Source organism: Schistocerca nitens, chromosome 3, assembly GCF_023898315.1.
Source record: "Schistocerca nitens isolate TAMUIC-IGC-003100 chromosome 3, iqSchNite1.1, whole genome shotgun sequence".
Taxonomy (NCBI): Eukaryota; Metazoa; Arthropoda; class Insecta; order Orthoptera; family Acrididae; genus Schistocerca; species Schistocerca nitens.
In genome coordinates, this window is record NC_064616.1 from 530,864,436 (window position 1) to 530,892,180 (window position 27,745).

Genomic DNA, 27,745 nt, shown 5'->3' on the forward strand with positions numbered 1-27,745 from the left:
TGAATGATTAAGTTATTTATCTTAAATTCAGTTATTCTATCATGACTGTTGCCAAATGACTATCTAATTTGCTTGTAGCATTTTCATCTACTGAGCATGCTGTTTCATACCAGGCATTGCTTAGCTATGCGGGCTATAAGTGAACTGGATTCTGTCACTGCACAAGCTAATCCTATGAACTCAGCCTTTGTTTATCTCACTGCTTAGACTATTTCTTCATCTTCACTGTGAATTTCATTCATATGAAAAATATTTGTATTGTTTTAGATAAAAGTAACATATATACAGATTCATGAGCATAAATGTTCATAGTTAAAGAAGCCCCTGTATAATACCTAATTGCCCATAACACAGATCACTCCCACAGTTATACCTACAAAAAATTGCTTTTCTTGCAAAATTTTTCTATGTTATTATGTTCTATGAAATTGTGAAACTAAACAGGGGGCAACAACAGTTTCACATATCTGCAAATTAAATTGGAAACAGCTATTTAGCTTATATTTTCTTAACTTAGTTTCTCTAGTGGTTGATTAATATTCTCATCCTAGACTGACTGATTAGCTACATGATTATGAAGTAATGTTATGTAGAAGTTACAGTTAGTTTTCTGCCCATTTCATATAGTCCTAGATTATTATTCTCTGTGTCGAACTATATGAGGTATGGTTTTCAGAGCAATTTTACTCATTTGTATACCTGTTCATCTGTTCTTTTTTTTATTTTTGTCTGGACCTTACATGTAAATTCAAGACCAAGCTTGTTTTTGTCATACAGCTGGATGGGTCTCATTCTCCCTGGCACGGGAACCCAGTTAATAATGTTGGTGAGCATTATGTGACAAGTATAGTGAATTATGGCATAAGAATGTAGATAATGTGACATGTGGGGGTTTGGATCAGTCCAGGGAGCATGCTGGTATAGCCGAAGTGTTTAAGGTGACCATCCGTGATAAGTTGTATACATTAAGTTGTATGATATTGACAACCACAATCATTATTGTACACCAAAGAATGAAGTGGTCTAATATCAGCCACTGAGACTGCAATGTAATAATTTTGATCGTGTTAGTTGTTATAAAATAAATGTGCCCTGAAAATGTTATAAAAAGGTTTAAAAATAACCATATACAAATTTGTGTATATTATATAAGTCCTGTAGTTTGTTCAACTTCATTCTAGTATTAAAAGCAACAAATATCTCTTATGTGAAATGGATAGAGCGCGTTATGTAATATGGTTATAAGCCTTAAATTTTTTATTCCTTATTGTCCAGGATGTAACAGATTTGACCCACGGCAATGGTATAACTAGTTTGTGTACAAACATTCTATTTACAGAAATATTCAAAAATTTAGATTCTACTTAATCACATATTCACAAAATTTTGACCTTCTTACTAATTAATTTGAAATTTATTCACTGACTGGGAATTCTTCAACATTAGCTGTATTAGGTATAGAGGTACTACCTATGAGTGACACGAAAATTTGTGCCATACTGAGACTCAAACCCAGATTTTTCCCTTACTACAGGTGGTCACTTTAAGCAGTTTGGCTATCCGTGCACACTCCCTGGACCAACCCAAACCTCCACATATCACATTTTCTACATCCTTATTCCATACACCACTATATTCATCACCTAATGCTCACCAACATTACTAACTGGGTTTGAGCGTGAAGGAGACAGACTACGAGGAATCAAGACCCAATTTGTTATCTTCATATTGCTGGATGGGTCTCATTCTCCCCGGCGTGCGAACCCAGTTAATAATATTGGTGAGCGATATGTGATGAGTATAGTGAGCTATGGCATAAGGATGTAGACAATGTGACATGTGGAGGTCTGGGTCAGTTCAGAGAGCATGTAGGTATGATCATTCGCGAAAAGCGGGAAATCTGTGTTTGAATCCCAGTCTGGCACAGATTTTCATATGACACTTACAGGTAATGCATCTATACCTAATACAGCTAATGTGAAAGAACTGGACAGGAGTGGATCATCAAACAAGGTCAGTTCTTTTAGACATGCAAGTAAGTTACTGCTAATTATTTGTTTCAGGAATAACATACCTCGTACAAATCCCTCAGTTCCTTCTTTGAAAAGAACCTTTTGTCTTCTTTCAAAATTGTGTAACTTAGCAAATATCTTTATTAAAAGTTATTGTTGCCATAAATATTCCAGAATATTCAAATTTTAGAATGTACTAGTAATGGTAATCTTTCCAAAATTACAACATTTCTGAAACTTCCTGGCAGATTAAAACTGCGTGCCCGACCGAGACTCGAACTCTCCTGCGCAGGAGAGCTTCTGCAAAGTTTGGAATGTAGGAGATGAGGTACTGGCAGAAGTAATGCTGTGAGTACCGGGCGTGAGTCGTGCTTCGGTAGCTCAGTTGGTAGAGCACTTGCCCGCGAAAGGCAAAGGCCTCGAGTTCGAGTCTCGGTCGGGCACGCAGTTTTAATCTGCCAGGAAGTTTCATATCAGCGCACACTCCGCTGCAGAGTGAAAATCTCATTCTACAACATTTCTATTTTGCAGCCATTATTTTTCTGAATCCAAAAATGAATAATATTAGTAAGAAAACATGTTAATTAAGAAAAGCACCAAATGTGAAAGCTTGTTTTCCAGAAAATTCTTGTTGAGCTTTTAGAACAACAAGGAACATTTTGTCCCTCCAAAATTCCACCCACAGAAGTAGAAACTTATTTCAAAGCCATTAATTAACCTGAATGACTTCATTGCAAATCATGGAAAACTCTTGCCTATAATTCCTGTCTTTTATATTGATATTGATACCATATGTAATCACCCTATGTTTTAATCTTTTGTAGAAATTGTCCTATGTCTGTCTTAAAAAGGCAGTGCAGGTTCTGTCACAGTCAGTCTTCTTGATTTTGACGAAAAGTTCTGTGTTAAGTCAGCTGCATAAAATCTCTGTTTTCTAATAAACAACATACAAAAAATAAGCACTTTTTTTCAAAAAATGACTTAAATATTAGTATTTGTAAATGAATGTATAAAAATATGCAACCTCAAAAAGATGGTAATATCAACCTCGAGGATTTGTGTTTCTCAGCTAGTGACACATCTCAAAGATAAATAAATTTTTTTGTACTACTACTTCTTTCCAAATAAGTAACTCACAATGCAGTTGTATAACCTCTAAATGAGTGCACTTGGTGGAGGAGCAAGCAATGTAGTTGCAAGACTCCCTACGTTTGCTGTTACTTAGTCTGAACCCAGGACTATATTTGCATCTGTTAGACTGATTCTGCTTCCTCTTATTGAGATGAAAGTATAACTGAAGGAATGAGCTGTTATTGGTACCATAATATAACAGGCTCCGTAGTAATGTGTTGTGGATCCAGTGGGAAGACCACTTTTCAGACAAAGAGAAATTTCTCACAGAACATCTTTTGCACATAATTCATATAGAATTTCATGTACAAGTCTGAACATAACTTCCTCTACATACAGGGTTGTCAGAAACCATCTCAAAAGCTTCTAAGAGTGTTGCAGGATAGGGTGTGCTGAGAAATGAATGTTACAGAAAAAATTCAATATACTGCTCATTTAATGAGTTAATTAGCATTGAAGATAGCCAATCGAGCAGTTGATCATGCAAATTAAACTGGTCTGCCAGAGATGCTGCCCTGAATATGTCCTTTGTTTAGTTTCCTAAGACTGAACAAGAGAGAGATACAAAGATTGGTCATGGGACAATAGTAAGGATCAGACTCAAGCCAAAGGCTGAGTAGTCTCATGTGCTATCACTTACACTAGGAGAACAACTGACACCAATTATATCTGGCGGACCACTTGAATTTGCATGTGTGACAGCCTGATTGGCTAACTTCAATGTTAATTCACTCAGAAACAGAGCCACAAGCAGAATTTTCTTCTTAACAATTATTTATCAGCAACACTCTCACAAACTTTTCAAACTCTTTGTGACTGTTCTGTAGAGTATCATGAATGAAAGTCCAAGAACAAAGGAGTGAGTAAGCTGGTTTGTACAATGTTGAGATAAATCTGATCTTAAACAATTCTACAAAAACAGTCAAAGAAAAAACTGGTCAGTGAGAGATGAACCATCTTTGTCTCTATTTTATAAACAGCCATCATTATAGCATATTCAAGTCTGTCTGGTAGTATATGAGCTTCTATTGTAGCAGAATTCATGACTTTCTGCATAGCACACAACTTTCATATTTTAATCAGTACCCTATCATACCCAGAAAGGGTTTGGTTTTTTAAGGACATGGTAGGTTTTGTAATTTCATGCAAGACTGAATTTGAAATGGAGTGCCTTAGATAACAGTTGCCATCAACAAGCTACAATTCTGTAACTTCCCTTCATACAAAAGTAAATGCCAATTATATGCACCTAGCATCAGTATTTGCAGTAGGAAAGGTAAACTCTAAATAACTATCAAAATAAAATTTACTCACTTTGAGATTTTGCAACCAAAACTTCCTCTTCAGCTTTCCTGCTTGTTGTTCAAATTGTGAGGCTCCTTGCTGGAGGGCATCTACAGTAAAGAGACAAAAAAATGATGTGTACTTCTTCACAAAAATGGAAGTATCATTATATCTAAACTGATGCAACAATCATCAACATCAGTAATACATTCACAGAAATATGAGTTTTAATAATTCTTTTCTTTTTTTTTCATTTCTTAAGTCCTGTTTTCATAGATGGGGAAATAGTAATATTTTCTCATTACAAATAGAAATATTTTTCAGTTATGTTTGCTTCTGTCAAATCCTTCAAACAGTAATGCAATGACCCTCTTATTTCTGATCGCAGTTATATTAAGGAAACACAACTGTATCAAAAGTACTGAATAAGGTGTAAATTTATAACTACTGTGATTACCCACTGAACTGAAAGGGATTATCTCTGTAAAATAATAAGTATATATTAGATATATTAGAGTGAGTGTCAATGGAGGTCACATGTTCAGTGCAGTTGACACTTGATGATCCTTCTGCTTTTATGACCATTGTCTTCCACATGTTCAGTGAGTTTAAACACAAAAGCAATTTAAAAATGAAAGTCACCTCAGGCACACAACAGCGGTCACTGAAAAATTGGTCTTCTGCTGTAAATCTTACTAAAATTTTCAAAGTAGTAGAAGAGAAGCTACAAAAGGCAAGTCTGCATGAAATCCTAGTCCACCATGGCAACTCATCTGCAGACAGCATGGCAAAACCACAAGCAATTCCTCAAGTGTCTCAAAGCCAAACAACTCTGTATCTACCTTACATTTTAGATCTTGTTTCTTGTCTTTTTCTCTCACATGGAATGTGAAACAATGCAACTGGTTCCATCATCATTCTGAATCTGTGGATGTGGAAAGTGTTTACCAATGAAGTATTAGTTTTAGGTTACGGTTCTGATGATATTAAACCATATACTGTCACTATTGTTTACTGAATCAGTAATATATTATACATTTCAGAGCAGAACTCTATTATCAGGGAGTACAGTTCATGTTTTTGCAGCTTACACTTGCTTCAGTGTTTCGCTTAGCATTAAACAAAACAGTTCATCTCATTCTATTTAGTGATACGACACTTACCTCATATATCAATGTGATATCAAGACATCCCATGTAGTCTTGGGATTACACTTTATTTACCGCAAAAAGACATACAGTCACAGTAATACTGTTAAGACAGGGCAGTAACTGGAACTGTCCATTTGACCTCATTTAATGAGGGGTAAACTAAAGAAAACGTATGCTGAAAAAGCACAAACTGTAGACCTTCAGAACTGAGTTATGCTTTAAAATGCCTCAGATATAATTGAAACAATAAAAAATACTGACTGGATATTTTTAATACTATTAAATACTCTAACTTAAGAGCTGATAACTCATGAAAAAGGTCCGTTAATAATGTAACTATTTCTCAAAAACCGTCCCAAGGAAGCAAATCATGGTATTCTTGCTAAATGATTTTTGAGGAGGAAAGCATGTATGAAATATACAAGAAAGGAGTTTGAGAAAATGTAAAAGTAATACTGAAGATAGTCAGAATTTGCAGTGCTTTCCCACAGCTTCCAGAGTGGCCCTCATTCAAACATATCTTTTAGCTGTTATCTGTCTGCAAGATATTCACCAAATTTTTTCTTTCATTGTTTTGATTTATGTCAAATTTCATTTACTTCTGTCTCTTTCGTTATATTTTGCACGACTAATTTCAGGTGGACAGGGATATGGTTCAAACTCCCACTTACAAAAAAATAATTAAATATGAGTCACTTACAGTTGGTGAAGAATGAGGAAATACTGGATGTGATTCACTCAAAGTGATACCCAAGAATTGACTCAAAATTATTTCAGAGGGCTCCACAAAACTTCAACGATGATCACCAAATTGGGATTGGAACACAGTCCCATAAGTTAATCACAACACTAACGTACGATGTTCTTTGATTTCAGTGCATAATTTTCTTATATTTTTCATTTTATACACACATGTTACAAAAATTCAACTCAACTAAATGCCAATATTTAATATTATTAAGATTATTTAATAGTTTTCATCTATTTTTATTGACTGTTCAGTATTTCCCACATCTTATACATGGCTTTCATTGTGACCATCCTCCATGTATCTAACATTTGATGTATAACATTTTCCTGAAATTATTTCTTTTATATGTCACATTAATGCACGCAAGTGACAAGTTCATTTCTATCTTCTCTTGGAACATACAGTACTTTTTTTCTTTTTTTGTTTATCTTTTCTCTTTCTGGTACTGAATGGGGTATGTTTCGTAACTTATGTAAAGCACTTGCTTGCACTGCGGAATAAATATTCAGAAGGATTAACAAAGCAATAGTCATTGGGTAGTTTACAAAATACTAGTCAGTTTATATCCCCAGAATGTAAATAAAAAAGAAACTTAAGACATGTATAATAATGATGTTTGTCAATAGTAAGTAATAATGAACAGATATGAAGCAATTATAGAAATTAGCACAGTCAGAGACCAAATTTCAACAAACATAGAACATCAGCAATAATTTTATAGATTTATGTGTTGCTTTTGCTCAACTTTTTATAAGTACTTAAAAAGCTATGATATATGGTAATGAGAACAAAATGTCAACTCAGCGGTCCTAGAAATTTGCTCCCGCTGTGCATTCAAGACAGGTTGTCTCTGCAGTTCTTTCAACCTGATGTATGACACTCTCACAAAACTTATTTATTGTTTCAAAGCAATATTGCCACTTAATACATAAACTTTACTTGCAGTTTTCACATAAATAAAAATATTCTTTGTATGATAAAAAAATCTGCCTAAAATATCATCCTGATATCACCATTGTTCTTCCCGCCACATAATTAAGGTGTTTTGTGTCCTTTGTTGTTCTCATAAGCAACACAACATTTCTTGATTATATTAATCAAAACTGTAAAGCACAGTAAGGTACTGCCAGTGCTCATAAATAATAATAAGTGAATGGTCATTATAGTGTCGTTATGGTATTGCAGATTACATATATTTCATTGTTGGAAGAACAGACACGTAAAGGTAATGATAACTTTCAAATTTTTTATTCATTATTGTGTGATGATCATTTTGCTGATCCATATTAGAAGAAAAACTCCCTCTCCCTCCCATTAAAGAAAGCCTCACAGTGTCTGTGGAAAACATCACTACATTTAGAACTGAGCAATATCAAGTCAAAGAAATTGCAAATAATTTTTTGAAAATCTTCTGTCATTTACCAGTACCTCATCCATCTTTTTCTAAAGTCTGTAGAAAAAGTGTAGAGACTTTCTCTGTTTAGAACACATGTAAGAGCAAAGTTGAAAAAACATGCTGTACATTTGTAAGTGCAAGTGCTAATGTGTGCTGCATGACAAAAATATGAAGAAAATAGGAAACAATATTTTACACCCTTAATTGAACACTTGAGTTTGTGACATAATTATTAAAATAAGGTCCAAATATAAGATCAGGTTTTGAGTTTTGCAACTTTAGTAGAACTTAATTTTCTACAACAACAAAAGTTTATTTCATGACATACCTGCTCGATCGTCAAGTTCTGATAGTTTCTGATCTCGCTCAAGTACTTTCTCGACATTAGTTTTCATGATATCAACAACCTGGAGGTACAAAAAATCATAATTATTACCATACATTTCCAATAAAACAGTAATTCATATTACATTTTTCCAACAATGCTATAACTTAATTAAGGAGATAATATTAATTTTTGATATTTGGTGATCATTCAAATAAATTATTGACTCCACATTAAGTGCTATTTACTAGCTATTGCACAATCTTCAGATGAGTATTTATGTATTTATTGTGAATGTCCTTGCGTTAACATTTAACATTTTGATTGCCACTCAAATCAATGTTATGAGTTCATAGAGCCAAGTTCACATCAAATCATTTAAAATAGGTGAGGGAACTTTGTATGAATAAAGGTGCTTGGAAAGCACAAGAGCAGAGTTTAAAACACTTTAAGGAGTTTACATGACCTGAACTTAAAGATAATGTTGGCCTGAATCCTTTATTTTTGGAACACATCATAATGGTGTTAAATACGTACTTTTGCACTAAGTCACAGCATCAGAAACACAGTTTTCTACATTGTTTATATGTTTCATTTTTCTGTACTGTCAGTACAACAGTCTACAATTGGTCTTCCTTTCTTCCTTCTTCAGGAAGCTGGTTTCCACAAAAAGAATAAGTATTTACACCATTCCCGATATTCAGTTTACTTTTGTTCAATGAATTCACCTGAAAGTATTGCTTCATCTTATACTAGTATCTAGAGATGAGATGCTCCTTCTGTTTTCTTTTGAAGGTGGTCCATTCCTCTATGCTCTTTATGCTAAGTAGTACTCTGTTATAAAATAAGTTCCCTGCATTTTTAGGGCCCCTACCTGTCTTTATCAATCTTTTACTGCAGGTACATCTCGTGTTGTGGTCATGAAAATCTCTGTTTAGAGGTGGTATACAATTTACCATGAAAAGGAGCATTTTATCACAATAATATAAACAGTGTACAGTTAATATTTTGAAGTTTCACTATGCATCTGATGGCTTTCTTTTGAAGTATTAAAATTCTCTGAATATGTGTATAATCTGCTCCTTTCCATATTGATATATAGTGCAATATGTGTGAGAAGATAAGTTCATAGTATATTTTAGCAAGGTTTCTGTGTCCTCTGCATAGGACATTTTCTTCATTGAAATGTATATTTGCGATGATGTTCGAGGTTTTTCCATGCCAGAAACTTGTCCCCATCTGTTCACTGAAACGTATTATAGTCCACTTCTTCTAGGTCTGCATACTCAATGCTCAGAATAAAATCCTCCAAGCTGAGAGTTCAATCTGTTTGAAATTTTTTAGAAGTTTTTCCCATTAATTAATTGATCATTTTCTCTAAAATATCATTCTGCCATTTGCATGTTCTCACTGGCTCTCTTTTCCAGATCCTTTAATGAACTGCATCCCCACCATGTTTGATAAATATTGTACCGGTGCTTCATGGTGTAGCACTTTTAATTTCTGTCATTATATTTACTGCATCCATGACACTTGAAAACACAACAAGAATTTGTTTACAGAACAGGTGATATAAGACCTGATTATTGACCACAGTCAGAAAAAGAAAATATGATGCTGGCATTTTCTTGGCTTAAATACATTGAAATCATCATTAAATTCTATTTAATGTAAAATTTCACAAGAAAACATGATGTAAGACTGGATATGTTAAGAACCATCTCCATACAGTGCATAACAACCTTTAACTCATTAGATGATGGGCTCTGTGTTTGAACAGATGACCTTAATAGAAAGAGGTGTAACTGCAGTTGTAGGGGGATAATGCCTGCTTGTTCAAGTTCATGTACCAACGTTGTCAATTATTCCACATCAGCTCTGTGACATCTTTGTACAAATATCTGAGAATTTTAGTTATGGCAAAAGTTTTAACTATGGGGTTCATTGTTAATAGATGGAAAAGAAGTAACTCTTCAGTGAATAATCTGTTGAATCCATGGTAATGAGGTGTCAGACCATCTTTCCAAGAAAAGAACTTCAGTACAAGGAGCAAAATATCCTGCATTATCACACTAATAAATAAGAAACTAACAAATAAAGTTCTTCAGATAGATCTGAGGTGTTATTGTCATTGATGCCCCTGGAATTTGCATCTGGTGACAACTAGTACCACATCGAGAGATTTCAGCAGACACCGATAGTGGTTGTGTGGGACAATGCTATAGTCAATGATGTGCACCCACTGGGTCTCCCTTCACCAGCTGTCAATAAGAGTGATCTCTGCCGACTGGATATAGGACAGCACCACTGCAGCCAGGGCCAGTTCATCATGAGTTAGAGAGCAGACTACACAGCATCATGGCATTCCTACTGCATGTTGAGTGTTGATGTCTATTGCTGTGTACAATGGACTACGTTAATGGACTGTACATCTGGCTTGATAAAGTTGAGTAAATATACATTTATGGATTATTTGTGAGGATTAATTATTAGGTCTTGCACAAATCTCTAACAGCGATAGTTTGCTGCTCCACTACTCCTGGTAACCTGTCTTCCTACATTGGTATCCACTGAGGGATACAGCAGGATCAAAGGAAGGAAGATTAGAGTTTAACATCCTATTGACAATGCAGTCACTGGAGATGGCGCACAAGGTCAGATTACAAAAGAATGGGGAAAGAAATCAGCTGTACCCTTCCCATATGAATCATCTCAGCATTTGCCTGGAGCGATTTCGTAAATCACAGAACACCTAAATCTGAATGGCCAGATAGGGACTTGAAAAATCATCCACCTGAATGCAAGTGCAGTGTGCTAACTGCTGCTCTGTTTTGCTAGATGGGAAAGAACATACAGTGCAGAATGCAAATCAGAAGTGGAAAGGCCTTTTACAAAAATGAATAGTTATTCTATAATGTACAAGGAATAAAACTGTTGCAACATTATAACTACCGTAACTGAACACCGGTTGTGCCTTGTTCACTTGGTGTGCATCAATCGCCCAAATTTTTAATTTATAATAAAGGAGGTATTATTATTAACCGATGTCATTTGCTAAGTTGTGGAAAATTAGAACAACATAAAACAGCATCCAGAGGGACTTTGTATTGGGATGCCTGACACTAATGACTATATGTTGATGTCATGAGCGTGAAATAGATAAAAAAATGCTTTGAACCTGGGTCCATTTGGATTTCAATGCGAAGCTCATATAGATCAATCATTGATTTGAAACTTGTAGCTTTCAAAATTACAGCTCCACTAAGCTTCTTTTGTATGTTAACTAAGTGAAGCAGTGTGTGTAATTGAGACATTTTCATTTGTAACATTCTTGTGTAAATATATATTTCAGTTTTCCTGTGTCTTCTCCTATGGCTCATTTCACAACTACAGGGAAATTTTTTTCTTCTCTGATGCTCCTAGTGTGGTATATGAATCCAGTAGATTTTTTTTACTGCTGAAAGCAATCATTTGCATTTTTGCTTACATACTCTTTGACCTGACTAGTTTCCTATAATTTTCTTCACTAAATAGCAGAATCACTTTACCTAACTTGCTACATCCTCCCTAGCATTCTTATATAGTAATATCCATTCCAAGCTTGTTCAGTAAGCAATGAGAGATTCAAGAAAGAAGTAGCAATCTCAGATGGGAGATGATATAAGAAAGTTGTTGAGTTGCAAGTGCCATTTTGAAAAGCTCTCATTATGAGGGAAATGTAAAAATGCCTTGTCCTGGGTGTGAATGACTGCTGTTTCAGGTCATAAATGCCCTTTTTTGGGTTTAGTCCCCTTTAATATCAAAATACATTCCTGAAAAGTAGTTCTCAAAGGTCTACAAAATACTCACTACAGCAGCCAAACATGTTCATTGGACTCAGTACATCTTCAGGCACAGATTTCTTTAAACGTAGGGGTAGCAGGAATTCAGACAATTTCCAATCGGATGAATAGTCTGGATTTCCCAACAATTCATACTGCGTAACTCTCAGTTTCCCTATGGGGAAAGCAATACCTATGTCTACTATGCCTACTCTACAAAGCACTGTGAAGTGCATGACACCTACAGTGAAACTGTACTTAATTCATTAAATAACAAATTACAAGCAGCAAGTATTTTCTGTGATTTGTCAAAGGCATTTGATTGTGTGAACCACAACATCCTTTTAAATAAATTAGAATTCTATGGTGTCACGGGCAGTGCTGCTAAATGGTTCAAGTCATACCTCGCTAACAGGAAACAAAGGGTGTCAGTACAAGGGACTAGTGAATTAAGTCATCAGTCATCATCAGAATGGGAAGAAATTACATGTGGTGTCCCACAAGGATCCATCTTAGGGCCATTGCTTTTTCTTGTGTACATTAATGATCTCTCATCAGTTACACTGCCAGAAGCAGAGTTCGTTTTGTTTGCAGATGACACAAGTATTGCAATAAATAATATGTCGGGTGTAGTTCTAGAAAGATCTGCTAATGATATTTTTGTGGATATTAAGAAATGGTTTAAAGCCAACTCACTGACATTAAACTTCGAAAAGACTCACTATATGCAATTCAGGACCGATAAGAGGTTTCCACTCAGCATATGCATAAAGTATGAAGAAGAGCAGATAGAAGAGGTTGATAGTCTTAAATTCCTGGGATTACAATTTGATAATAAATTCAGTTGGGAGGAGCACGCCACAGAACTGCAGAAATGCCTTAACAAATCTGTATTTGCAATTCGAGTGTTAGCAGACATAGGCGACATAAAAATGAAGAAGCTTGCATACTTTGCCTACTTTCATTCCATAATGTCATATGGTATAATATTTTGGGGTAACTCTTCAAGTCAAACAAAAGTCTTCAGAGACCAAAAGCATGTAATAGGTATTATTTGTGGAGTAAATTCATGGACGTCCTGTAGAAACCTCTTCAAAGAACTGGGTATACTAAATACTGCTTCTCAGTATATTTACTCCTTAATGAAATTTGTCCTAAATAATATATCTCTTTTTCCAACAAACAGCTCAGTTCATAGATACAATACCAGGAACAAAAATGATCTGCACAAGGACTTAAAAGTACTAACTTTAATTCAAAAAGGGGTCCACTACTCAGGAACACTCTTCTTCAATAATTTGCCAGCAAACATCAAAAGTTTAGTTACAAATAAAGATCAGTTTAAAAGGAGCCTGAAAGACTTACAAGTGGCCAACTCCTTCTACTCCATTGATGAATTTGATAATAGAAACAAATGATGTATTGTATATATTCATACTATTAGTATTGTTATTTCAGTAAAAAAAAAAAAAATTGACATGTTCCACATCCATAAGGATCTCCTCAGCACGGATCTATGGAACAAAAAACTAATCTAATCTAATCTAATCATCTAATCTAATCATGGCGGAGGGTACATCCCATTGTACCACTTTTTCCAGTTCCATTCACTTCCTGAGCATGGGACGGATGACTGAATACCTCCGTGTCTCCTGTAATTAATCTAATCTTATCGCCACAGTTCCTATAAGAGCAATAAGTAAGGGGTTATATTATATTCCTAGAGTCATCATTTAAAGTTGGTTCTTGAAATTTTGCAAACAGGCTTTTTAAGGGAAGTTTATGTCTGTCTTCAAGAGTCTGCCATTTCAGTTCTTTCAGCACATCTGTGACTCTTTCTGGCGGGTCAAACAAGCCTGTGAACATTTCTGTTGCCCTTCTCTGTATACATTAAATATCCACTGCTAGTCCTATTTGGTGTGGGTGCCACATACTTAAGTAATACTTTAGGATGGGTGATATGAGTGATTTGTAAGCTGTCTCCTTTGTAGACTCATTGCATTTTCCTAGTATTCTAACAACAGCCTGAAGTCTGCCACCTGCTTTACACATGACTGAGTCTTTGTGATCATTTCACTTGATATCCCTATCAAGTATTACATCTGTTATTTGTATGAGGTGACTGGTTACAGCTTTGACTCATTGATATTGTAATCATAGGATACTATGTTTTTTTCATTTTGTGAAGTGCACAATTTTACATTCCTAAACATTAAGAAAGTAAAGTCGTATGACACGTATTGGTGGGAGACCCCAATGTGCAAGTTCAGCCACCTAATTGGAAAGATTTTCCCATCCTCCACACTTGCAGGCAACTTTCGTTCACGAAGTATTGGAGCTGTATACAAGTGTATCTGTTAAGTGAAGATGACTGTAATGGCATGTGTGTGTGTGTGTGTGTGTGTGTGTGTGTGTGTGTGTGTGTGTGTGTGTGTGTGTGTGTGTGTGTGTGTGTGTAGTGTTTTGTTTATGTTGGGGATGATGGGAGAAGGGAGAGCGTGAAACTCGACACCAGCACCAAGCCTGCTTCTCTAGAAAAGCACCAAGGGGGCCACTGAGCTAATGTCCCCACCAAACTGCCAGATTGTCATCAACAGTGCCATATGTCCTCACTTCATGAGACCCTGGGGAAAGGTTCGTAAGTTTATCCAGGGCACTGGCAGAAAGACTAGTGATCAGAAGCTTTAGGCCACCAACTCTCCTCTCATTGCCAGCTAAATACTGGCAGCAAAAATGTCATCCTCTACCAGGATTCAAACTGGCTTGCCTCTGAGTAGAGTGCCACTGCACATGTGTGCATTAATGACCTCGGCTATGGAGGTGGGTATTATAAACACTTAAAGCAAGCTTTCTTATCAATATCTGACTTAATATTTCTACAGCTTCCTTCAGACACTTCACTATAGATGACTGCATCACCTGTGAAAAGTCTGAACTTACTATTAATATTGTCTGTGCTGTCATTAATATCCAGCATGAACAGCTAGGGTCCCAACACACTTTCCTGGGGCACTCCTGAAATTCCTTCTAAATCTGTTGATGACTCTCCACTCAAGATAACATGCTATGTCCTTCGTAGCAAGAAATCTTCAATTCAGTCACACATTTTGTCTGATAGCCCATATGATAATACTTTTGAAATAAGTGTAGGTGCGCTATTCAGTAAAATGCTTTTTGGAAATTGAGAAATATTGCTATTACATGGCTAGCTTGAATCATGGCTTTCAGAACATTATGTGGGAAAAGTGCGAGCTGCATTTCACATGATCAATGTTTTTGGAATCCATGCTGGTTGGAATGCAGCAGGTTATTTTGTTCAAGATACCTTGTTACATCTGAATGCAAAATATGTTTTAAGATTCTACAACAAATGGATGTCAAGGAAATTGGATGGTAGTTTTGTGGATCACTTCTGCTACCATTTTTGTAGGCAGGTGTGACTTTAGTCACTTAGATTTTAGTTCAAAAAGGGGCTAACTTGACCCCAAATTCTGTAGGCAATCTCAGTGGTATGAGAATTAAAGTGGGACATTACTCTTGGCTTTACTTTGTAGGGGAATATTTGAAAAGAGAGCTGAATATTTCAGATTTCGTTTTGCTATTCTCAGCTTCAGTTCCTGTTTCATCCATGAATAACTCAACCAAACCTTAGTGCCACTAATAGTCATTACATACAGTAAGAATTTCTTTGGGTTTTCGAGGGATCCTTCAACACTATTCTGCCATCATAGTCACTGAAGGCTTTATGCCTTGCTCTTTTGACAGCCAAATGTGTTTCATTCAGCAGCTCTCGATCTATAGGCCTTTGTTTTATTTTACACCTGTTTCTTTAGAAGTTTCTTTACAGTGACTGTATACCACAGAGGGTCTCTTCCACTATGAACTCTTCTACTCGGTGCATATCTATCTTGTGCATGCTCTTACACTTGAGCCATAGTTCCCTACATTCTCCTGTCCTGAAGTAAAAGCTTCAAGTTCTTCACTGTGATATGACACCACTGCTACTTTATCTAGCTTACTGAACATATAAATCTTTCTACTTGATTTAGTTACACGTTGTACTTTGTTAATCATTGCTGCTACAACTGCCTCATGGCCACTGATACCAGTTTCAATGTGGCCGTCCTCAAAGAGGTCAGGTCTACATGTTGCCATTAGATCTAATATAATTCCGTCATGAACGGGGTCCCAAACTATGTGTTCCAAGTATTTTTCAGAATAAGGCATTTAGTAATGTTTCACAGCATGTCTTGTCACTCCCACCACTAACTAAACTTTAATTTTCTCAATTGATTGTTGGATGATTAAGGTCTACACCAATGATTACATTATGACTGATATATTTAAGTACAAGCAAACTGAGGGTTTCTTCAAAGTTTTTGGTTACATCAGGAGGTGGGCCAAGTAGCCGGTAGTAGGGTTCAGTTATAATTTTATGCCCACCCCTATAGTGAGTCTTGCCAAAAGAGTCTTGATTGTATTTGTCTACTGTGACAAATACACCACCTCCATTTTCCCTTAGCCTACCCTATCGATATGTGCTTCACTTTTCACCAAAAATCGCACGTTCTGTGAACTTCATGTTTTAACCAGCTTTCTGTATCTAGTATTATGTGAGCTTCACCATTTTTCAGGAGAGTTTCGAACACTGGCACCTTGCAAATATTTTGGAAGTATCTTGCTATGGTAGTAAGTAGAGGCTTTATGCACTGCTCTCTTGACAGCCAAACATGTTTTGTTCAGAATCCTTCTATCTATATCCCTTTGCTTTGTTTTCACCTGTTTCCTTAGGATTTTAATACTATTACCTCAGGTGCAGTATTTCTCTGGGTCTTACAATGATACTTCTGGGTCTCCTAGAACTATTGTTATATGGACTGGATGGATGTTTGCCTAATCTAAAAAACCCTGTGTGCACCTCAGACAAGATATGGAAGAAAACAGTTCATATCAACTTAACTCCGGAAATGTATATCTTCAACAATGAATGGCAATGCTGTTATTGACTCACCAACTCTTTTTTTTTCCTAGTCAGCTTTAACGTGACCTTGGTGAAGTGCAGTTACATGGTGGTTTACATATCATCTCTAACAGACTGACATGGTAATCATGCATGGGCTAGTGAATGAAAATAGAGACAGCTCCTTACAGAACCCACCAATAAAACCTTTTCATTAGAACAAATACCACTTGTTAGAACACCTATGCATGCTGCAGGTGATAGAAATACCGGTAGTGGTGATATAAATAAAAAAGCATAACAGGTGGTTCACTTGTCTGGTGTTTCTAACGATATGGAGTTTAATAGTCTCTTAGAATTTGTTTTTGAAGTGACAGTCTCTGCCATCGAACAATGCTATTTTGCACAGACTCTCAGTAAATGAATAGTAAGGGTGAGGAAGGAAGCGAGAAATGTTATAGTTAAATGTCTCGTCGACATCTAGGTTATCGGTGTTGGAACATTTGTTCACTTGGCGAAGAACAGAAAGAATCTGCTATAATCTCACATCAATGGAAACTTCTTAGCATTCGTTTCAGATGATTTAGTAGAAGAATGGAAAACCAGAAGCAATATGGGTGACTCAGACTGAAATCTAGCTTCTCTCAAATAAGAATCCGCTTCAACAACTCAGTTACTTCTCTCTGTTCTTAAATGTCAGGTGGCACTATCTGCAAGCACGAATTACTGGTAAATCTGTGCTGTCTCCTTATCATTTCCATCTGTTTGGCCATTCGCAAGTAACATGTTAGTTTCTCAAGAATACCTGACAATTACGTAACTCCGCTTACTTTTGCTCACTCCATAGCTAAACTGCAATAAGTCGGAAATAACTTAGCGAGTAAAAATATTATCATTTGTCACAGAAAATATGCATTGTGAGAAGGAAGTTGATTTGAATGTTTTTACTATCATAGGCGAGAGCGGGGCAAGATGGGGTGGAGGGCAAGATGGGGTTCTTGTAAGTGCTGCCAAGGCAGATGTCGCAACCTAACGGTGAATAGTTGAATTAGTAGGCTGTCGCTATGCGAGTGGCTGACAGTGCTGGCAGCCATTTTGAGCAAACCATTCAGAGAGTATACATCAAAATGTGTTTTCGTCTGTGCTGATGTAATTTTTTGTCGTTTTCAGACGTGAAAAGGTAAGAAGTAATTGTTTCTCGTACTCCCAAGTATTATCATTGAAAAAGCCGCTTTTTAGTGATAAATTAATGCATGCAATAACTAATTGAATAGATCCTTTGTGCTATAATGTTAACCTAACCTAAAAATGGTCCCTGGTGGCAAGACAGGGTACGTAGTGGGAGGGCAAGATGGAGTGCCCCACATGACATAACACATAATGCAAGAAATCTAATTATATTTTTTATTTCCAGAAAATGGTTCAGACATATAAAAGGAAAACAGAGAGGCATTTTTGGGGTGCCGAAGCTATGAAAAATGTTGTCACTGAAATAGTCAATGGCCGAATGGGTTATTATCAAACAGCAATGGCATTTCAGGTGCCTCAAACAACTCTTGAACATAAGGTAAAAAAATTCAAATCAGAATCTAATGAAGTTGACAAAGGTGAATCTTTTGCTGTAAAGGATCAACTGAGGCCTTACAAAAGTGTATTTAGCTCTGAAGAATAACAAGAATTAGTTATTTATATAAAGAATGTGGAAAGGCGTTTGTTTGGTTTGACTGGTAATGATGTAAAGCGGCTGCCATACCAGTTAGCTGTGAGAAATAACAGGCAGCATAATTTTATCCAGACCAAAGAATCAGCTGAAAGGATTGGCTTAGGGGATTTTTGCAAAGAAACCCAGGTTTATCACTTAGGAAACCTGAGCAAACCTCTGCAGCTAGAGAGATGGCTTTTAACAAAGTTAATGTGTCCAAATTCTTTGGTTTATTAGGGGAACTATATGGCCAGCACAAATTTACAGCAGATCAAATTTATAAATGTAATGAAAGTGGGATTTCTACTGTTTCAAAGAAAACTTCCAAGATATTGGCATCAAAAGGGAAAAAACAAGTAGGCTCATTATCATCTGCCGAAAGAAGGAAAACTGTCTCTGTTGAATTTTGCATGAATGCAGCTAGAGGTTTTATGCTGGCCATGTTAGTGCATCCTCACCAGCGAATGAAGCCGGAACTACTTAACAATTGTACACCTGGAATGTGGGCGGAATGTCAGGTCTCTGGTTGGATGCAGAAAGAAATTTTTGAGAAATGGTTCAACAAATTCATTGAATTTTTTAAAGCAACCAAAGAGAAGCTCATGCTGTTAGTGTTGGATGGGCATTCAACCCACATGCAGAGCCTGATTATAATTGATAGAGCAAGGGATAATAGTGTGGTCATCCACTGTTTTCCACACCATTGTACCCACAGGCTTCAGCCCCTAGATGTTTCATTCATGAAGCCCCTCAGCACATACTATGATCAAGAGCTAACCAACTGGCTAAGATCAAATCCTGGTAAAGTTGTTACCATGTTCCACATTGCCGAGATTTTGGGCAAAACTTTTCTCAGAGCTGCAACCATGTTGACTGCCATAAATGGTTTCAAAAAGACAGGAATTTGTCCTTTCGAACCAAACATCTTCCCAGATTCAATGTTTGAAGTTTCTCTCACTGCAGACACTCCTTTAGCTACAAGTTGGCTCACATAAGCAGGTTATGCCAGAGACAAGCGATGGTCCTGTCAACCAAGCTGGTCCTAAAGAGCAAGATGCACTTGCTGTAGGCCTAAGCCTGGGGTGCTCATTTTGGAATGATAATAACCTCAAGTACCACACTACAAACAAGCAGGCTTCTGAGAACAATGCCAATCAATTAAGGTCATTTGCTGTTTCACCTGAACAAATTGTCGTGATCCCTCATGTCGGAAAGAAAAACATCCAAAAAACAGGCCACAAAAAAGGAAAAACTGTTGTTGTTACTGGGTCCCCTTACAACAGAGCGCTTCTGGAGATTGCAAGTAAAGTTAAGCCTGGCAAAAAGAAGGAACAAGAAGGAAAGAGTGCACCTGAGGAGAATGTTAAAGAATCCCTCTTTGTTTGTAAAGGAAAATGTGGGAAAAATAAAAAACCAATGACAAACTTGGCAAAGAAGATAAAAAAAAGGAAAAATTTAGAAGAATGCACATCAGAAGAAGATGACACTGCATGCCTGTATTGCGGCTACTTCTACTTGCATTCAACAGAAGGATGGGTGACATGCGTCTCTTGTAAAAAGTGGGCTCACTGTTCATGTGCAGGAGAAAAGGACAAGGATGCCGAGGTACATCATGTCTGTGGATTTTGCTTTCAGAAAGATGATGATAACTGAAGAACAGTAAAATAAACCTACTAGTGATTAAAGTAAAAATGATTGAACATCTTTATCCTCCATTAACAAGAATTATTTTAGTTGGGACTATTGAAGTTGATATTTTGAGTAACTAATTTAACTTTTTTATCATGCAGTGTTTTAGGTATTGAAATTAATGTTACAATTAATTTTTTAAGTTAGCAGCCTATTTATATAATTTCTTCGCAATACAATGTTAAAAAGATGATTTGTAGTTATTGGAGTTATCCTTAGTAATTAAAGTTAATATTTAAAGTTAATATTTTAAAGTTAATAGTTACTGAACTTTAACATCATATAAAGTTTACTTAATGCATTTTCATTAGATATTAAAATAAATCTTTTATAAATTTGTAAACTTATGTTCACTGAATCATTTAATAACCTTTGCCTTGTACAGTATTGGGGCAACCCACCTTGGCCCCACCTGTGTACCCCATCTTGCCCTCACTACAGTCAATGGTGGCCGAGAAACTGGCTCGTCACAATACGAACCCGAATAGACTTCCAAGACTTACTACACTGGGAAAGCCTACAGAGAATTCTATATTTGTTCCACACACTTATTTGATACGTGAATCATCTGCGAAACTAAAGATATGTAGCACTCTTTGTTGAGTTATTCCTTACTTGCTGATTTCCGAGAATTTCTACATAGCATAGTGTATAGCCTCGGATGTGTCAAGAATTTGAAACTAACGTAGGGGTGCGATTCCTACAACAATAACAAGCACACTTATTTTATGTACATACGTCAATTGCACAAAGTATGACAAAATGACCTTACAGAAACATTTTCTTCAATGATGGGTCCTCATTTGAACGAAATTACATCATAAACTTACAAAAGCACTCACAGATGGGCAGATCCTAATAATATCAATGGTACGCTTCTCGCCAATCACTCTGTCCGTTCAACTTCAAAATTCAGCGACCAGTGGCTCTTGAACGATGCGCCACAGCGCAGTGCAGTTTGTATACCTATTAATTTTTTTATTGCGGTGGCGGTGGATCGGATTTCGGAGTTCAGTACAGTGGCCAGTTCCGTTTCCTGACTGTAATCCAATGGCCGACTGTTTCTGATAACATACGAAATGTGTAATGTACTTTGGCTAGCGACAACGATTTGGAACAGCATATGCATAGCACCTGTGCAGCTGTTCAACTGCATCTAAGCACCATCGCTGCCCCTGGATGAGAAGTTGCCATGCATGCATTGCTCCTGATGGCGAACAGTTTGAGCGTCTCCTTTGACGAGGCCACAGTATGCCCTCTACCGCTCTGGCTCAGCAACGATGCAGTGTGCAACGTACGTTCACAAGGATTTTTCGTCTTGTTCCTATATTAGGAATCAACCCCTCCCGATTGCTACAAATATTAAGAAACTCATTGTAAAACATTCGGAACCAAAATGGTGATACCCCACATCCTTGTACAGCAGATAAGGATATTTTTGTCTGCAGCCCTATTAAGTGCTGATTTTCTGATGTTGGTGTAGCTGTGGAATAATTATTATTTCCTTGTAGTCTACCCTTGTATCTCCGTCCACTTTGAATAAAATATTCCAATCATTAATGTAGTAATTAACTTTGACGTCATTGAAGATTATCTTTCACTTCTTTGTATTAATACGATTTGCTTATTAATACGATTTGAGTTGATCCAGTCAGCCAGTGAAACGTTAACGTACGGAACCAGTCTGGTCTTACAGGATAGAACTGCAATGTTGCTAGGATAACGACTTATAACAGAAATCTATAATATTCATAACCTGCCTCGGGAACGGATGTGTGTGATGTCCTTAGGTTAGTAGGTTTAGGTAGTTCTAAGTCTAGGGGACTGATGACCTCAGATGTTAAGTCCCATAGTGCTTAGTGCTTAGGGCCATTTGAATATTCATAATGGCTGTGTGCTTAAATTGTCGTAATTACAGTGATTCCACTATCATGACCTACGGCTTAATTCATTAGATTAATTAACATATGTCCTAGTACTGAACATTAGAACGTGTTAATGATTTGATACATGCCAGTTAGTGTGCGATTGAAACTACAACAACATGTGTACTAAAAAACTTGTAATACAATGGAAAATATGGACTGACTTAACCACATTAAAAAGATTCAGGAAGCAAATGAAAAGATTTTACGTGAAAAATATTTTTTCAATTGGTTCTCAAACAGTGGTTTTAAATTAGCAAGACTTTTGATATCTAATTGAAGTGTATTCAGCACATTTTTGCTCTTGTAATAAACTCCTATACGCTCTACACACTATATTTTTGAACTGCTGTGCAAGATACGTTTCGATCTCGTGGTATTGTAAGTACCACGTTTGGAGTCCACTCGTAATTCAATTTGCTCTCCTCTGAAGAGTGAAGATTTCTTTTTCCGCGGCCCGATTAGCTCAATAAATGAAAATATGTGTCTGGAATGAATGGAAATATTATGAGTATGCTGTTCCATCGGCATCTTTAAAAAGGTAGCTGATGCCGTTACTTGCAAGGCAAATCATGCTGACTTCTAGACAGATCAAGAATATGGCTCGGAGAGTTTAGAGTTCTTTCGGCGTGCAAGACCAAGAATTTGCAGTATTCTTTAATATTCAAATTTTAGACTTAGGTCTTCTTATACGTACTGAGTCCGTGGAACTATGCCAGGTGTCTCTCTTATGGGTTTTCCAGGTGCATTTTCTCTGGTGTTTAGGCAGATACGTGCAATTTCATTTTTGCAACTTGTAGCTGGAGACAGACCGAACGCCGACCGGGGTGGCCGAGCGGTTCTAGACGCTACAGTCTGGAACCGCGCGACCGCTACGGTCACAGGTTCGAATCCTGCCTCGGGCATGGCTGTGTGTGATGTCCTTAGGTTAGTTAGGTTTAAGTAGTTCTACGTTCTAGGGGACTGATGACCTCAGAAGTTAAGTCCCATAGTGCTCAGAGCCATTTGAACCATTTTTGAACAGACCGAACAAATAATACTCATCACGTCTTTCATACGGAAAGCGTCGGTTTGTTTCCCAGCAGAAACAAAATTATTTTTCAATCGGAATTTTACGCGTCCATTCGTCAGAGCGGTCCCAAATTGGTCAAGTGTGTTAGTCGTTTCTGCCTATATGTATTAACAGAAACAGTACAACACGTAGAATAAACAGTACCACAGAGCGACTGGGCAGCGCTTCTGCATGGAGGAGCAGTCAGCGCGGGCCAGGGCGGTGTCGCCGCTGCTAGAGTACTGGTTATTCCTCCTGTTTTACTGCCCCTGTTAACATATATCGATAAAGCGAACATCGCACTAGACGTATTAGGAACCGCTCTACCAAATAAAAAATTCCGGTTCAGAAGTCATTTTGTTTGTAGTGGGAAACAAACCGACGCTTTCCGTCAACGCTGGGCGTCGCCTGAAAGACGTGATGAGTATTATTTTTTTGGGCTGACTCCAGTTACACGTTGCAAAAACGAAATTGCAAATACCTGCCAAAACATTAGCGATAATGCGCTTGATGGCCCTTAGGAGAGACACCCCGTATATGCAAAAAAAAATTCTTTTTTTTTAAGCTTGAAGCAAGTTCATTGCAACTAAACCATTTTTGGACATTCATGAAAAAGTTGTTTGTACATATCACTATATTGCTGTCTGCTGTATTTTCAACAAATTGGGGCGCATTGTGTGCAACGAAGGAAATTATTCGCACAGTTATTGCACAGAATGGGAGACTATTTATTAAAATAGGAAACAACATGGGACTGTGCACAGAGCTTCACTGTACTCCCGTGCTTACTGTATGTCACTATGATGAAGTTAGTTCAAATGGCTCTGGGCACTATGGGACTTAACATCTGAGGTCATCAGTCCCCTAGAACTTAGAACTACTTAAACCTAACTAACCTAAGGACATCACACACATTCATGCCCGAGGCAGGATTCGAACCTGCGACCGTAGCGGTCGCGCGGTTCCAGACTGAAGCGCCTAGAACCGCTTGGCCACACCGGCCGGCGATGGAGTTAGTATTCCATATGCACCCTTAAATGACATCTTCTATTTTCGTTCTGTTAGGCGTGTCTCAGTCCACATCCTGACTCTTTCAGTAAAAATGAAAAGCCTATTCTGCTCAGGAGAATAGCATGATCCACGCATTAAAAACCGTTGGACCGAAAGATTTGAACACATACCTTTTAATGTTTAGTGATCCAAGAGTAAGATCAGTGAAGGAGAACGTTGTAGTATGTTGACAGAGCAGGTGCTCACCTCGTCGACCTGCGCCTGTGTCTGCTGGAGCCTCTTCTGCGCGGCTATCTGCTGCGGAGTCCTGGGCCCGCCCACGATGGCGCCATCCTCCCCTGGCGTCAGGCCGGCACCTCCTGGCGCTGCGGGCGCTCCCTCGGCAGACCTGCAACACGGAGCACCCCGTACCTGTCAGCGGCCTTCCGAGGAACGAGGGAGACGCTATTTGCTTGCTTCTGGATCTCGTGGACGAACAGAGCGAGCTATGTTTCCCTGAATGCTGCTTATTCCTGCAAGGAAGTACGCGGGCGTGTAATGCCTCCCACCCTGAAAAGCTTGTAAGGGTGTGTTGCAATGTACGTTGAGCTGCGAAATAATTGTTAAGAAAAAATTTGATACGTTGCGCTGTTAATTAGCATTGAAGTCAGTCAGTCAGGCCGTTGCGCTCCAGGATTCGAGCGGTCCACCAGAGACGGTGTCGCCAAACGCGTCCTTTGTTTGGTTTCCTAAAACGAAACATGACAGCGATTAAAAAACTGGACATGCAACGTTAGTATGGATCGAACCTGAGCCTAAGGTCAGCAGTCTCGTGCGCTATCATCTACGCCAGGCATGAGCAACCCTTGGTGACCCGCGGGCCTGGTTACACATACGTCCTTAAGCTCGCGGGCCGCTTCGTCACCTGACGTGACAGCAACGCTTCTAAAGTCGAAATTATTGCGCCCGTGACAATGTTTACTGGGTAACACACGGATATGAATGGTACCCATATCCTGACGGCCCGCGCTAGCAAAATTATGCCTCAAAACACGCGTATTTGAGATATCATCATTTTAAGTTCATCCCATTTTCAGAGGTTTATATTTATTTATGCGTTTCTTTACATACGATGTTTTACAATAGCTGTCTTAGAAATTTCCGTTGCACAGTTCTCCAACGCCGTTAGTAAAAAAGCGATGTTCACGATATCTAAATAATGTAAACATATGAAGCTAGGTTGCCGGGCATCTTGAAATGTCATCATGAAAAAATAAATGCCTATAAAGGCAGTTGGTTGCAGCTAATTCATTACAAATTGCCTTCAGTTTCAACAAGTGCAGTGGCCTAATATATCCACAATGGATAAGGATTATTTACTAATCTTAATGCGAGAAACAATAGAAAAATAAAATAAGGCAATGAGATTTTTGGTCCCAGACAGGTCATTAGGGGGTCTAAAATTTAGTGTGTTAATATCCACAAGCATTTTTTAAATATTTGTCCAAAAATACTTTTGGTGACTGATCGCATACGCATGGGTTGTTCCTGTAACACTATATAAATTAAGTCATAATTTCTTCTTTCATTTTAAAAAGTTTTAATGTCTAAATCGCTTGTAGTCCGCACATATCGGCTGTATTACACAGAAGCCAAAGTAGAACAATGCGAACGAGTGAAGGGCAAATATCCGAAAATTCGTCACAGGGAAGTACAATGTGAGCGCCTATCTCTCTCTTTCTCTCTGTCTCTCTCTCTCCCACTAATTTCTTCCACGTGCCGGACTGAAATCGATCGCTGGCCGGACCCAGTCAGTGGGCCGCCCGTTGGCCATCCATGATGAGAACAACGGACACTAATTGTATCTCGCTGGCCGCTTCAATTAGCGCGCGCAACGGCCTGATTGGCTAACTTCAATGCTAATTAACTCGGAAACGGCGCAGCATTCCGAATTTTTTTCTTAACAACTATCTCTCAGCACAATCTACCCTGTAACATCCTTACAAGTTTTTCGGACTGTTTGTGACCAACCCCGTTTATCATCTCTACATTGGAAGCCGTTTTATTTATTCACGCAGCACACTGTAAGCTGGTTACGAGTAGGTGACATGGTTATTATGTGGCCTAATGGCGGTGTTCGAACTGCCCCGTATGGGACTACAGGTATTTATGTAAACGTCGCACTCGCTCAAATGTGCTAACCTGTATACAAATCATATCACAGACAGTATGAGCTATTCTAGTATCTGTACGTGTAGGAAGATCTTTCATGGCTGAAAATCTAAATGGTTAAAGTCCTGCCACCGAGAAGATCATGTGACTGGACTGCCATGTCCGATCCACCGAGTATCAGACCTGTTCGAGATGACTTCGCAATATGGTGGTTGACGGTTGAGAACCACCATATTAAGCCATCGACGCTTCATAACGCCAAAGGCAGTGTCCTGCAGTGCAGTGCAGTTACCGTACGTCTCGCCTGTAAAGCGTCGTGGCAGAACGACCACTCCCACGAGGCCGCAGCCAGCAATCACTGCCTACACACACGGGCTGAACCGGTACTGGTGATTCATGGCCACCATCCCACAGGGATTCAGCGTACCCCACATATAGTAGGAAAATAAGTGTTTAGGCCATTAAACGTACTGGCCCTTTAAAGGAAATAGACTCAGCCATGGGAACCTTGCGTTTCTGGAAATATGTGCACTGCTACTCATTTATTCTTTATCCATTTAAGGATCGAATTCCAGAATTTGTATCCATGGAACCAAATCATCCTGTGTAATTGTAGAAGTTCGTTCAAATTTCATCGGAACCAAACGGAACTTAGTGGAAATTTAATGAAATGGAAATCTAGTTCGACAATTCTTACAGAAGGACAGGAAACTCCTGCTACAGTACACTCTTCTGAAACAGTGCTAATGTGACAACCGAGTTTAAAGTTCCTATCCACCAGGAAAATCACCATGCCAATGTCCATACTACACTATGATTAAACAACATACTTTCCGGGTGTTCAATATCTATGCTGTACTACGAAAAGATAATTTCGCATGGCGTTTCCACCCGCTGCAAAATATGCAGTACTTTTAAGAGATCAAAATTTCTCGTTTCAATAACGTTTAAATGTTAATAACGGTCCGAATGCAAACTTAGAGCGCTTGTTTCAGCAACAGATTCGATCAAAACGTGCATTGACAGAAATAAGCTCTACACAATGAACACCTTTATCGAATGCCATCAAACTGATACTCCAGTATTTGCATGGCTGTGGGATATTTTGATTAAAATTTAATCGTTATGTCCGTTTATTTCCAGTATTTTCAGTAAAGAAAAAAAGCAATATCTGCAGATGGAGAATGTTGAGAGTACACGATGACTGCTGGATGTGTCTAATGTTACTGAAACTTTTCAGATGAAGATTGCATCACAATATGCGCAGAGGCTGTGCACATGCAGCTTATCGCCATATTTCAGACTGTGAGAAAAATGGAATCATTGGCAAAACGAAGATAAGAGCATCATACCGACAGATCACACAGACAGTTGATTGTTGTGCA

At 37.9% G+C, this 27,745-nt stretch overlaps 1 protein-coding gene across 2 annotated transcripts in view; it reads right to left on the reverse strand.

Moving 5' to 3' along the window:
• The window catches only part of LOC126248445 (vesicle-associated membrane protein 2), a 187,211-nt gene that overhangs the window by 25,531 nt on the left and 133,935 nt on the right, over positions 1–27,745 (reverse strand). For both annotated transcript variants that reach the window (XM_049949425.1, XM_049949426.1), the window contains exons 2-4: positions 24,456–24,597; positions 8,054–8,132; positions 4,458–4,537 (exon numbers count right to left, since the gene is read on the reverse strand). In XM_049949425.1, coding sequence (XP_049805382.1) covers positions 4,458–4,537; positions 8,054–8,132; positions 24,456–24,597 — 301 coding nt within the window. The remainder of the gene's footprint in view (positions 1–4,457; positions 4,538–8,053; positions 8,133–24,455; positions 24,598–27,745) is intronic.